At 35.3% G+C, this 14,048-nt stretch overlaps 1 protein-coding gene across 2 annotated transcripts in view; it reads right to left on the reverse strand.

The window, feature by feature from the left end:
• The window catches only part of LOC150089412 (ribosomal RNA processing protein 1 homolog A-like), an 84,074-nt gene that overhangs the window by 42,890 nt on the left and 27,136 nt on the right, over window positions 1-14,048 (reverse strand). For both annotated transcript variants that reach the window (XR_016546666.1, XM_090368575.1), the window contains exon 4: window positions 857-1,051. Coding sequence is in view for 1 of the 2 variants with exons in the window: in XM_090368575.1 (XP_090224701.1) it covers window positions 857-1,051 (195 nt within the window). In the remaining variant the exon portion in view is untranslated. The remainder of the gene's footprint in view (window positions 1-856; window positions 1,052-14,048) is intronic.

Raw genomic sequence — 14,048 nt, forward strand, 5'->3', positions numbered from 1 at the left:
TTACACAAAAAAAGCATACAGGAAGGCATAAACTTAGGTGAGCAATTAGAATCTTATTTTTGAATGCAGATCCTTTGACTGAAAGGAACACAAAATTCAAAAGGAAGGTTCAAAAATGCTTAGCTCCATATCATGCAATTTACAAAGATCTATCAAGCAAAAGCAAACAATCCCAGATTACTGATTTTTTAAAGAAAGCAAAAGATACACAAAATCTATATGCTGGTGAAGATATCATCTAAAAACAATAAGATTCTGCAACAGAGAAAACGTTCTCGTTTGATTGTTTAGCAGCAATGAAGAGGAAGAAAATTAAATGAGCATATATTATCTGACATATATGTATCACAGTTTTTAAGATCACAGTTTAGTTATTACTATTTCAAATAAAAATTAAGTTTCTGATAGTTATAAAAAAATGGCATATATTTGTTAGCTTTTGGAATGTAATCCCCCCTTTTGTACTGGTTCTTAGTCCCGTATATTATCGTTTTACACTACACAAGATTTTATAGGAACCTAACTACTGTGTTATATGAGGGTTACCTGTACTGCACATTTATAAATAAAGTAGAAAGAATATGCTTCAAATCTAAAATGACAATTTCTTCAATATTTATTTCTGAAAAAAAAATGTATAAAATGCTGACGGATCATATTTTGGTATAATCCATCATTCAAAAATAAGCAACTGTACTATTTACAAGTGCACAGTAAGTTTAGAAATTTGTCACATTTTTATACCAATATAAATTATATCACTATAGATTAAACAGTAAACATGCAATAGCATTGTCAACTGTATCAACAAATAGTAAAAGCATTAGTATTAGGCTTTCTTTATTTAAATACTTACTTCTTGGCCTCCAATTCGAGTGAGCTCGTCCACATATACATCTGCAAAATGTAGTTTCAACCCAAGTGGAACTTTATCTGAATTCGGACTAGTCACTGTTTTTTGTAATATTTTTTTCAAAGTCTGCATGTGCTTTTTATTCCATTTGCATTTTCGAATGAGTATAAAGCTTTCCCTTAAGAAACGCCGAACAAACTGTAATAAGGAATAAAACAATGTCATCATAATTATGGAAGAAAATCTAATAAAATAATAAAAAAAATCCAAAAATCAATAATTAATCATAATAATTAGCTGCTGACAACTGAGTACTGTTTTTAAGAGCTCATATATGTAGAAAATTCTTTTATATTAATGCCTACTTGCTTAACCAATTTGAGATGTGAACTGCTAGAAGAACAGTATGCCATCAACTTTAAATAAGAAATAGTAAATTACAACACTGATAATTTAGAATTTAGTGAGAGAGGTGGTTGGCTGTTATACATCACTAAACAAAAGAGTTACAAACTACACACAGATATAAATATTTTACTTTTCTTAATTTGGAACCATTAACTAGTACAAAATGTCACCAATCAGCAGTATCATCCTGTCACAGGGGTTGACAGCCTTTCAGAAGTAGTATCCTGAGTTCCTTCTAATGTGGAGTTTCTGGTGTAAATGAAATTTTGAAAATAGGGGGTATCAAGACCAAGCTTATCATCTAAAAACAAGAAGATTCAATGTGGCCTCAACACTTACTTTTATCACTAATGATAAGGCAACTTTCAATCCTCCTGAAACAGACTTTACATAAAGATAAGTCAAAGAACAAATGAAAGTATCTGTGAAAGACTAAGAAATATATACATATCACCCCAAAAGAGTCAACCTGATCTGATTATTCTAGCAGAACTAAATTGTAAAACCCTGGCACCACCATGCCATGATGGTTCTATTCTATTTTATGATTCTATTCTATAAACGACCTCACTTTAGATATACTGTATTTCCCCATGTATAAGACGCACCTTTTTTAGAAAAATTTGGAGTCTAAAAACTGGGTGCGTCTTATACAGTGGTTGTAGATTTTTTACTTGCATTTCCCACTTTTTCGCGCTTGTCTTCTTTGCGCTCATTGTTTCGCACTTGTTACCAGTATATTAGGTTATGTTTTGCCACGTTCTGCCCAGAAATGGCTCAGAAAACATTTTTGTACAGTGCTGAATTCAAGTTATGAGGAGTTGTATGAATTTTATGATGAATAAAACTTGAGTTCAATAACTTTAGGTAATACATTTTTTTTTTCAAATTTAGGACCCCAAAATTAAGGTGCATCTTATACATGGGAAAATACAGTAAATCTTTCTAAAATCTGAGCTGGAACCATGGGTTCTAGATTACAGGGACGGAACTTGCTCATACAACCATATCTCTGTACTGTAGCCATAAAAAGGATTTAATACATTTTTTTTTCTATGAGATGAGTGATTTTTTTTGCATCAATATCAATGGCTTCCCGAATGCTCTGGGTCACAGGCATAACCCTGAAGAATGGAGACATATACAGACTTGTAAAACCATACTTTTAAGGCCGAGCTGTGCCATAATGAAATTAATTATTCATTAAATGGATGTGTTATTCTTTTCAAGGAAAACTTTGCAAATATGGAATTCTACAAAAAATCAATTAGACAACCTGTAACTGTAAAATTTGTTGTGATCTAGTTAACTTTTTGCTGGGTTTTCAATTTGGTTTCACAAAACTTTGCAGTTTCTTGTGTGAATGGGGTAGCAGATTAAGTGGTTTCCATTATATTCAAGAATTAGTCATTTCTAAAAGTGTATATCTCCTAGACAGAAGAATGTTTGACATCCACCACTAATTGCCAGGGAAAATATTTTATTTTCCCCTCTAATACAGTCAAAATCAATTAGAGAGTACTGAAAGGACTGCAATATTCTTGACATTATAACAGAGGCTGAAATTTCTTTAAAATTATATTGAAATTAGTAAAAAATGTAATAATAAAATTTAATTAACAGTTGTAAAATACACTATTTACATACACAGATATTAAATTGATCTATCCAACAGTGGAACACACAAATTCTTAATTCCAAATAATTTGACAAAATTATCTGCTTTAATCCTTTAAACCACTTAATGGGATAATTTCACTTTATATCACCTTAAAGAGCCTTGTTGACATAAGAATGTTCAAGTTTACATATGCACTTCATTTTACTATAATCATTTAAAATTGACTTAATAATTTAATTTTTTTTTTGTTTTCATTTCCAAATTGTATGCCCAACTGAGTTCAATAAGTTAAATTCACAAGCAACAACGCTTCCCACTTTCTATGTCTTTAATAGGAAAAAAAAAACCCTTTCATTTATCCTCAACACTTACCTTTTCTCTTGCCATCTATTATAACAGTACTGTACTATACTATTTTGTGTAAAAACCATGTCTTGATCTTCACAAAAGAATTATATTAACTGACTGAAATTCAGAATGAAAACAACAGTAACCATATATGTGGGAGATACTAAATGCTTTAGAGTTTACTCTCAAAAAATACCTTTGGGACTGTCAGTTTCTTAAAACAAGTGTGCTTCCATACTGAGGCATATTTTATAGAAAGACTAATTTGTAGTACAGTACTAAACAGACTGCACCACAAAGAGTGGCCTGGTTATGTAATCAGTCTCTCATGTACACAAATAACAATAATAAGAGTGATTCAAATTTCCACCTTGACTGCATGTTTTGGTTTCATAAACTTCTACATGAGAGAGAGAGCCTCATATGCTACCACATTCTTCACAGTTTACTGTGCAGCATAATAAAATAAAAATAAATAAATAAAAATGTTCTTGTTTAAACTCTGTCATGGCCACAATGTCAGAAGAGTTTAATAAATCGTGAATACAACTGTTAATCGTATTTAGCAGTCACAAGCTTGAACCACAGTGTGTGTGTGTGTGCGCTCTTTCTCTTGACTACTCAGCTACATTAGGTCCTTCACAATGTAAACTTATAAAAAAAAAAACCCAAAAATCACTGAATTAAAGTAAATTTTACTGTAACAGATACGACAGCAAAATTATGCTAAAAAACATGACAAAAGTAACATTAAAAAACGGGATATTAACTTATATGGCAAACGCATCTTGCTGGTTAGTTTTCTGAAAAATCTAATTTAATAGCGGAATTCTCAATATTTCTGATGTCATTTTAATTGAGTTTGACTGTAAATCAAATTATGCTCAATGAAAAGTTTTGTAAAAGTGTTAGACAAAGAAAGATGTAACTTTGAAATTTGAAACAAAAAAAATCCATGGACTTAGCGATACAATTACGACAAAAATAAGAGGGAATATTCAGTCATCCACAAATCATGATGTTAATGAAAGAGTACTTAACATCCTTAATGTAAACGAATAGCTCCTATGAAATAGGAGTATATTTGCCTCAACCACAAAGTTTCATATAATGCATCTATGAAACTTTGTCGTTGAGGCAAATACACTCAGACAGGAAGTGTTTTCCAAACAATCTCCACAGCCAAATGTGTGTAGCACGATTTTTTACAGCACAGCACCATCTGCCACTGCTTTAGTATTCATATACTGTAAGCAACAACAACCAAAGGTGCAGCATAAGCTACAGGCTTCCTTGAACCATGTGACTAATAATAATGTGAATTATTACTTTCTGCAGAAAAACTCACTGAAGTAACTTTGTATCAATACTTTCTAAGTACCGTTCATTATTTTTAACAGAGATTTAGTTCTTTTTAGCATTAGTAGAGGCATATGATGGAAGAAGGCAAGCTTATAAAGAATCAGCCAAAAAAAAAAAAAATTTCCCATTTCACCCATCCATTCACTCCAAAGTTTGTCTAGTTCTGTCTTGAATTTATTTAAGCTGTTAACTTCCACAATGACAGATGGAAGTTTGTTCCTGCAATCAACCACCTGCTGACTAAAGGCAAATTTCCACATATCTATCTGTTCTACAAATGTTTCCTCAAGAATTTATGTCCCCTCAGGTGAGTAATCTCAGCAAGAGGAAGGATCCCATCAGCATTTAGAGTGTGCATGAATAGTTGCTGTGGTGTTGTTTGTTCTCCTGCAAATATATGCTAGAATGAATGATTCAAGATAAATCTGTTCCAACATTTTTATACACTCTGAGTCAGCGAGTGTTGCTCTTCACAACTCTGAAGAAAGAAGAATTCGAGAGAGAGTTTTCAAGCGATAGCAAACGAAATTTATGTTCCTCTTCAACAAGGTATCTCATAGTTTCTATAGGCAGCCATGAAGCTGGGAAGCTTTCAGTGTAAGGATTACTGTCTCGCAGGTTAACCAAGGTCAGTCACTTTACTGTTTTTGTCTGATTATAGCCTGCAAGGTCACCTGTCTTTGTTCTTACAAAGCGGACCGTGCCTTTCAAAAGACTACTGATTATTCTGCAGTGGTGTGACCTTAAGTACTGCGTGTAGTTCAAATTAGGACTGTTCTAAGCTTATCACTTGAATCACACTTAACCGTTTGAATGTATTTTAAAGAATTCTAAAGTATTTCAACTAATTCTCTGATCAGTTTACTGTAAAATTAGTTCAGATAGCAATAATACTGTTTTGAATACTGCAGATTTTATATTTTCCATTTTAAATTCATTTTAATATAAAAAGAAATTTATTGTTTTTACTGTTAATTACAATGGCTCCGCAAGTGCAAATTATTTGCCATATGTGAAAAAAGGAATGCAAAGACTTCCTCCAATGCAAGGTGGAATGCGGTCTTGTGTATTGCATAAAATGCATAGATTTGTCAATGGTGAACTGGAAAAAGATGTCACAGGCAGCTATCGATCCGTGGAAAGGTCCCTGTTGCATAAATTACAGGCAGACAAAGAAAAAGCAGACGAAAAATGAAAATAACGCAGGATCAAGCCCACCGGATCTTTTATGACTTTCTGACGGTGAATCTCTGTGTTTCACCTCATCGTCGAATGGCACTCAACAGAGTGGGCTCATCTAAGGACATACCTCATGACGTGGTATTAGAGCAGACAAAATGCTCCTTCTCTCACCTTCTTAACCTCGAAGTCTCACAAGTTGAAAATCCAAATGAGATGACCATGAAAATGATTTTTCTAGTCCTGGACACTCAAAAATCCATGATGGCCCCTATTCTTGACTAAACTAAAAAAAAAATCAGGTCAGAAAACGCCGAAATAAATTACATTTTACTACAGAAAATTTTGGACTTAACAGCCTTCTTCAAAACTCCAGAAGATCCTTCAGTCCTACATGTAACTTGGCGAAATCCATGGAAAATCCCACATTTCAACCGACTCCTACTCCTATAGCAGAAGTCACTTACACATCTATTGTAAAGGAACCTCCACATCCTCCAGTATATGCTCCAATTACTAGTCAACCGAAAAAATGTGTAAACATGGCAATCGATCTGTAAATCCACTCCTAGAAGATGTCATTTCCTCCAGGAGGCAGGCAGATCACATCGGAGGACAATGGAATCAAGACAAGAAGACATCGACACCCACCCCTGCTGTTATGGGAACAGCTACCAACTCATCAATTCGAGCAGTCCCCAGAACTAAAAGTTCAATCTAGGGTATTTTGTCTTGCGACTTGAACCCCAACTGTGCGGTACAGAAGTAGAGCAGAATATCAAACCTGAACTGCAGATAAAAGTAAATGTAATAAAAATGAATTCCAAACACGATTCGTACAGCTCTTTCTATATTCAGTGTCAACAAATGAACTTTGATCTATTACTAAAGGATCGCTGTTGGCCTGAAGGAGCCATTATTCAGCCTTTCTATGGATGCCTCCCTCTTCCCGGTACATGGTCATCAGCCAGTGACTTAGCTATCAAATCTAGTCAACGGGAATGACAATTCGTGCATTTTTTCAGATATTCTGGAATCCCAACTGGAAAGAACCTCTATAAATGATTCATCTATCTCTTCATCCTACCAGAATTTGAGTGACTCTAACTCTTGTGAAAACACCTTTCTGCCATGTCACTTGCCAACAATTAAACCAAATAACTTATCCCTTACTATAGCATTAAAAGATGCAATTGCTGTATTCTATATGAATGCTTGCAGTCACTTAAAACATAATGATGAAATCCTTGCTTAACCGACATCATGGAATCTCCATCCAGACCTAATGGTTTTTACTGAGACCTGGTTCTCTCCTGAAGTTTCAATCCAATTTCAAGACTATGCTCTCTTTCACAGTTGCAGATGTGATTCTAAAGGGGGTGGAGGTGCTATTTACATTCACAATCATCTGCGATGCTCTGCCTTCCCTATCACAAATCTGCCTAATCAAGCTTGTGAAATCACTTTTATCCACATTGCCTCTCTGGTGATTGGGTGTCTATACCGACCTCCCTCAGCTTCAGTCAACAGCTTCTTTGTAACTCTTGACAATAATGGGGAATGCTCACTAACCTATGCAGCACCGGATGCAACTATTTCTGATCATCAACCCCATGTTAATGGTAATTAAAAATGAAGAAATTGTGGAAGAGATTATGCACACTTACAGATCTGTCACTCCAGGCTCTCTCAATCAGCTCTATTATGACCTCCAGCAGCCTTCATGGGATGGGGTGCTTGCTACAGATGATCCTGAAATTGCGACGAACTTCTTCTTTGAGCATATCCTAAATAGTTACAAAAAATGCGTATCATACATCAGGAGCCCAGGGAATAAAGACCACTAGGCCAAGACAGAAATTATGCCCATTCATCTCAAACAAAATTTGTAACATGCTAAAGAAAAGGGACAAACTTGCAAGAATTGCTAGAGCAACACAAAAGGGGGCAGATAAAAACAAATACACAATGTACAGAAACAGTCACCAACAATATTCGCTCGGAGAAAAGGAAATATTATAGTTCCCAACTTAAAGGCATCATTACAAGCAAGTAAAAGTGGACAGTCATGGACAAGCTACTACAAGGTAGTAGCGTGTCCAAGACAGAGCTATGTTGGAGATGTAGTTGAGAATGAGGTACTCATTTCAGATGACCAGGAAAAAGCCGCAGCCTTCTGTAATCACTTTATCTCAAGTGTGAATAACCTTTTTAAAGACGAATTTGATTCTAGAGATAATGCAATGAGAGAATATGTGGAGCACTCAATGAGGAACTCTTTTTTTTTCTGGCTCTGCTCTCAGATCAAGAGATTTTAGAAGCAGGACATCAATTAAAAGAAAAGGGAACCCCTGGCTTTGATGAAATATCTTCTGCTCTGCTGAAGAAGGTCCTTAACTCAATTCTAACACCACTGAAGTATATTTACAATCTTTCCTTTCAATCTAGCAAATTCCTGTCTCAATTCAAAAAAGCAATCATTGTCCCTGTTCCTAAGGGGAGACACTGCAACTCTATCAACAATTTTCGTCCAATAGCTCTATTCTCCCTTTTTGAAAAATTATTTGAAAAAATTCTTCACGGCAGACTCATGGGCTTCCTGGAAATCAATCAGCTTATTCATCAACAACAGTACGCTTATCATTCGAAAAGATCCACTGATCTGGCAATTGTTGACTTCTGCGCTAGGATCGTGGACTGTCTTGAAAAGAGTCACTATGCAATAGCACTGTTTCTAGACCTATCAAAAGCTTTTGACTGCATAAATCATAAAATCCTACTCAAAAAGCTCAACAATCTTGGCTTGAGAGGAAAAATTAACCTTCTCCTCGAAGACTACCTTACAGATAGGCCATTTGTCATTAAAACAAACCAATCTTTTTCAGACATTTCTTATTTCTCCAAGGGAGTACCTCAAGACTCACTTCTCGGACCTATCCTATTTGTTATTTACATTAACAAATTTCTCTCTCTTCTTCCATCTTCCCACGTAGTAGTGTATGCAGATGACATTTCCATTCTAATCACTGATAAAGACCCTAACCAGTTTCAATGCAAGATCTGAAATGCATAGTTGGCTTCAAAAGAATCAGCTTATACTAAACCCAGAAAAATCCAAATACATGTTTAGGACGAAAAATAAACCATTAAATATTGATTTCAAAATAACTTACAAAGGAAAACAACTCGAAAGGGTGAATGATACCAAGTTTCTAGGAATCTGGCTAGATGATAAGCTGAGGTGGGATAAACAAATGATCACCTTACAAAAGAAGACTTCGTCACTAGCAGGAATACTTGCCCAAGCCTCTGCCTGGGTACCTCCTTTCCTTCTCAGACTAGTATTCCTTTCCTTAATACAGCCCCACCTCACATATGGAATCATCTCATGAGGTACTATCAGTCAAGATAACCTTGCAAGAATCAATTCAATTGTCAACTGAAGTGTTCGGTCAATTTTTGGCCTTCCCTGGAATGCATCGGTGACTTCAAGATATAAGGAAGCAAGATTCGCAAGCATCTACCAACTGATACAAAAAGCGGAGGCAGTCTTTGTGTACAATGCTTTGAAAACACCAAACTTTCCTCCACTCTTCAGATCCTTTTTTATAACAATAGAAGGAGAAGAAAGAATAGCATATAATTTAAGAAATGAAGCGAACCTGAAGGTTCTGCTTTTTAGAAAAGACACAGGTCAGAAAAATATAAAATACAGAGGTGCAAAAACCAGGAATAACCTTCCTGAAAATATCAAAAATGCCATTTCACTAAACTGGTTCAAGAAGCTCCTAACTGAACATATCACCTGGGATGTCTGATCTAAATCACCTTCCACAATGCATAGCAGTTTGAAAATTATGTAAACAAGTTGAAGGAATAGCTGTCAAAAACCTTGTAACACTCTACGCAATTATTTCATCATATTTTTCTTTCACGCTTCTTATTGTAAAAGTACTCACAATGTAATTATAAGTACTGTTAACCATGTGACATATGTGTTTGGTTTTCGAAGTCTGTGTAATGGAATGTAGAAACATGTCCGATTTATTTATGATGTATCTATTAAATAAAACCTGTGTAATTTCAGATCTGTTTTAATTGTTGTTATCTTCTTCAAGGGGAACACCCCCTAAAAAGCCTCTGGCTTACGTGTTCTCCCTCCCTTCTTTCTGTTCTCTCCCAACAATTGTAACACAAAATAGGGATAAATAAATTATCAATTAAGCTTGCTCAAACCATTCAAGGCCTTATACACCTCACAGGTACTTAGTCTCCAGATGCTGCAGTTTGCAGAACTTAAGCCTTTCTTGGTAACAGCAACCCTTTGTTCTATTCACCAATAGAACAAAGGGTTGCTGTTACTAAGAAAGGGTTGAGTACAGAGAAGAGCAATGTCACTGCTGTTCTCTGTACTCATTCCAGCAGCTCTACATCCAGTGCTGTAGTGATAAAATTAGCAGACGGTATACTCTATAAATGTTACGAAAAGCAGAGTATACTGTGCATATCAGGCTTATTAATAGAATGTGTTTATATACAGTGGAACTCCTCTATTATGAACTTCTATTTAACGAATTTCTCTATATTACGAATTTTTTTTGCAAAACATTGCACCTTGAAACAAAATTACATGTAAAATTAACCCCATATAGCGAAGTGTTAGTCTCTCTATAACGAATTTTTAAAAAAGTTAGTAAAAGCATTTTTGAAGATTTTCAAGCATTTACTGCTAAACACCCGCTCAAATATATGGCCCCCTTCCCTCCGCATTGCACATTAGCATCTGGAATTAATCATCCTTTTAGTGAATACTTGTGGCCATTGACGCCCGTAGGACGGTCTTTGTTTCATTTTTGTTACAGTTATAAAACCAAATGGGTTTCTTAAAAGTGGTCATAAACTTTACAATAAACAGGGTAGATTTGTAAATTGACGTTGGCTCAGGGGAAACAAAATTCTCTGCGGGAAACCTTTAGCATCCTACAGCGGCAATACATAGAATGCTGCCATACTCGGATTTTAGTAACGCCTACCGCGTGACATTCGCTTTTCACCTCAACCGTACCATGTGACCTTCCTGTCAATCACTATATGGTATGTCCATTCTCATCTATCTGGACTTCAAGTAGATGGTTTTCATGAATTTTTTTTTTTTTTTTTTTTAAATTTCGTTCTTTTAGAACAATTTGTTATCAATCACGTAGGCTATATGCTCTAGTATTTTTTTTTTTTTTTTTTTTTTTCTGAAAAGTAACATACAGCATACATTAACCATAAATTTTCTTTCGTGTATATATGAATGAAAGCAGAATAAAAGAAATTCAAAGTTGTATATTTCTTCAAAGAGATTGATAGGAAAGGTCACGTGATACTGTTAAATTGGCAAGTGAACGTCACTGAGTAGGCATTACTAACAATTCACTATATGGCCAGCGCACAAAGTTTGCGGTGTGTGTATCGGCAAGAGCTGCAGTCGAGTAATTTTTACAATTGCGGAAACAATGTCGAAAATAAAGTGTTTAAGTATTAAGGATAAAGTAAAGATTCTTCATGATATTGACCAGGGTTTTAAGAAAAGATGTTGCGGAGAAATATGGCATACCTGCAAGCAGCTTATCTACGATTTTAAAAAAAAATCAAGAATCAATTTTAAATGCAATTGAAGGAGGAGCAGACAAGAAGCGAATTAAGTTGGGTATATATGAAGATGTTGATAAAGCTGTTCTAAAATGGGTGCAAATGATATGTGAAAAGAATATACCAATATTGGGTCCAATAATTAAGCAACAAGCTCTGAAATTTGCATAGTCCCTTCGACATACAGAATTTAATGTGAGCACTGGGTGGCTAGATAAATTTAAGAAGTGCCACCGAATTGTGGAAAAGGTTATTTGTGGAGAAAGTGTTAATGTAAGCTATGAAGATTGCAACAGTTGGAAGAACAATACCTTAAAGAAGATTTTGGAAGAATATGAACCTAAGAATGTTTTTAATGCTGATGAAATGGGTTTATTCTCTAAATGTTTACCGAATAGAACACTTGCTTTTAAGGATGATAAATGTTTTGGCGGAAAACAATGCAAAGGAAGAATCACTGTGCTAGCTGGGGCAAATATGACAGGAAGTGAAAAATTAAGACTTTTAGTCATTGGAAAATCAAAAAACCCAAGATGTTTTAGAGGCACAAAATCTTTGGAAGTTGACTACACCTTTAATGAAAAAGCAGGGATGACAAGTGATATCTTTGAAGATTGGATATTAAAACTAGACAGGCGTTGTTGTTGTTTGGTTTTTAGGAGCATTAGCAACTAAGGCCATATTGCTCCGGGATATGCGGTGGTCATTCCCTGAACTTTCCGTATCCTCCGTATTTGGTGGTGACGGGCTCGAACCCCGGTCTAATCAAGAAGCATTTGCTACGCACTGCTGCTCCTTCCCACCTGGCTACGGAGGTGCTAAACAGGCATATGAAAAAAGGAAAATCGTGTTGGAAACTGACAACTGTCCGACACATCCTGCCAGTATTTCTGCCAAACTTAAGTGTGAAGTTGTTGTTTTTACCACCAAACGTTACGTCAAAACTCCAGCCAATGGACCAGGGCATTATTAAAAATTTTAAATTTCATTATCCAAAGAGAATAATAATGAAGATTGTCAATGTGTTATCAGAAAACAGAAACTTGGAGGTTACAATTAACCTAAAATTTAGAGATTGCATCTCTGAACTGGCAAAAGTTTGGACAAACGATGTCACTGAATACACTATTCAAAACTTTTTTTTTCGAAAGCAGGATTTGCATTGAATACAGAAGTCGAACAACAACTGGACGAACAAGATGAACTGCCCCTTTCCCAACTAAAAAACTTTTGGAGATTATTAGAATCATCCGCAAACATCAAAAATGAATTAATCCTGGTTAGTTATGTTTATGTAGATCAAGATCTGACTACAACAGAACATACAAATGAAGATGAAATAGTGCTGAAAAGTGTTAGACGCGACCATGATCATGAAGAAATTAATGACGATGCTGAAGGCCCAGCAGAACAACCCGTAGGAAAGCCAACTCGCGAAGAAATTATTAACGCTTTTGAAATGGTTTGTATGGGTCTACAGTTTTGTGAAAATGTTCCTGATAATATTTTTAATACTCTGAACAAATGTGAGGTTTTCTTTGAGAATCAGACATTTTAATTGTACTGTGCAGATGAAAATTACAGATTTTTTTAATTAGTGATACTTACCGGCGAAAATTGTGTAAACATAATTTAAATAAGTGTTTTTGAAATAAAATAAATTAAAAATAAATATAGATTCATTTTCATTTTCTAATTAAATAACAATTTTTAATAAAAAAGATATTCTGTGTAACGAAATTTCTCTATAACGAATTTTTTTGCTGGATTTATCAAATTCGTTATAGGGAAGTTCGACTGTCCATATAATAAATTTGTTTTTTAATGTTCAGCAAATATTTTAATTATATTGTTTTCTCGAGTCTTTCCAAAACCAGAAGGTATACGCTATTCAAGTAAAAAAATCCATAGGGTATTTGGTGTATCCGTATGTATACCCTCCATTACAGCCCTGTCTCCATCTCTCTCCTAAAATGAGGCCTCCAGACCTATGCAGTTTTCAAGGTGTGGCCTGACCGCTGCCTTATACAAAGGGATAAGGTCCTTATCCCTGCTAGCAAAATTCCTATATAACATTGACAAGCACCATGAGCTACTCTTGCAGCCAATCTGCACTGCTCAGACAACTTCATATCTAAGTGTGCATTAACACCCCCCCCCAAGTCTTTTTCATTCTCCACTACCCTGAGTGTAATATCGCACAGTTGAGTTACTCTGGGGTTACTGCTGCCCATATGCAGTACTTTACATTTGTCAATTTGTATTTTGTATGGGTGGCTTCTAGAACAGAAGTTCACCTCTGCCTCGTTGCTCTGTTCAGTTTTTACAGATTCTGTCAAGGTAAGGACAGTATGTGTCATGTAATAAAAAGAAAAGAAAAGAAAAAAAAATCATCCTGCTCAGAACTCGTCTATAGTGCAGGAAAGCAAGGCCTTCCCTACTATCTGCTCACCCTCCTCCCTGGGGAACGAGTTTCCTAGGGACGAAAATAAAACTAGAGTAAGGTGAAGAGGGGAGCCCAGCCCAGGATAAATTGTTATAAAAAAAAAAAAAAAAAAAAACAAGAGTGGGTTAGAGGTTGCTAGCCTGACCTGGAGAGCCCCAGACCAGGGCAGAACACGAGAACGAGGAAAAAAAAAA

Source organism: Mastigoproctus giganteus, chromosome 2, assembly GCF_048544385.1.
Source record: "Mastigoproctus giganteus isolate SK-2022 chromosome 2, ASM4854438v1, whole genome shotgun sequence".
Lineage (NCBI taxonomy): Eukaryota > Metazoa > Arthropoda > Arachnida > Uropygi > Thelyphonidae > Mastigoproctus > Mastigoproctus giganteus.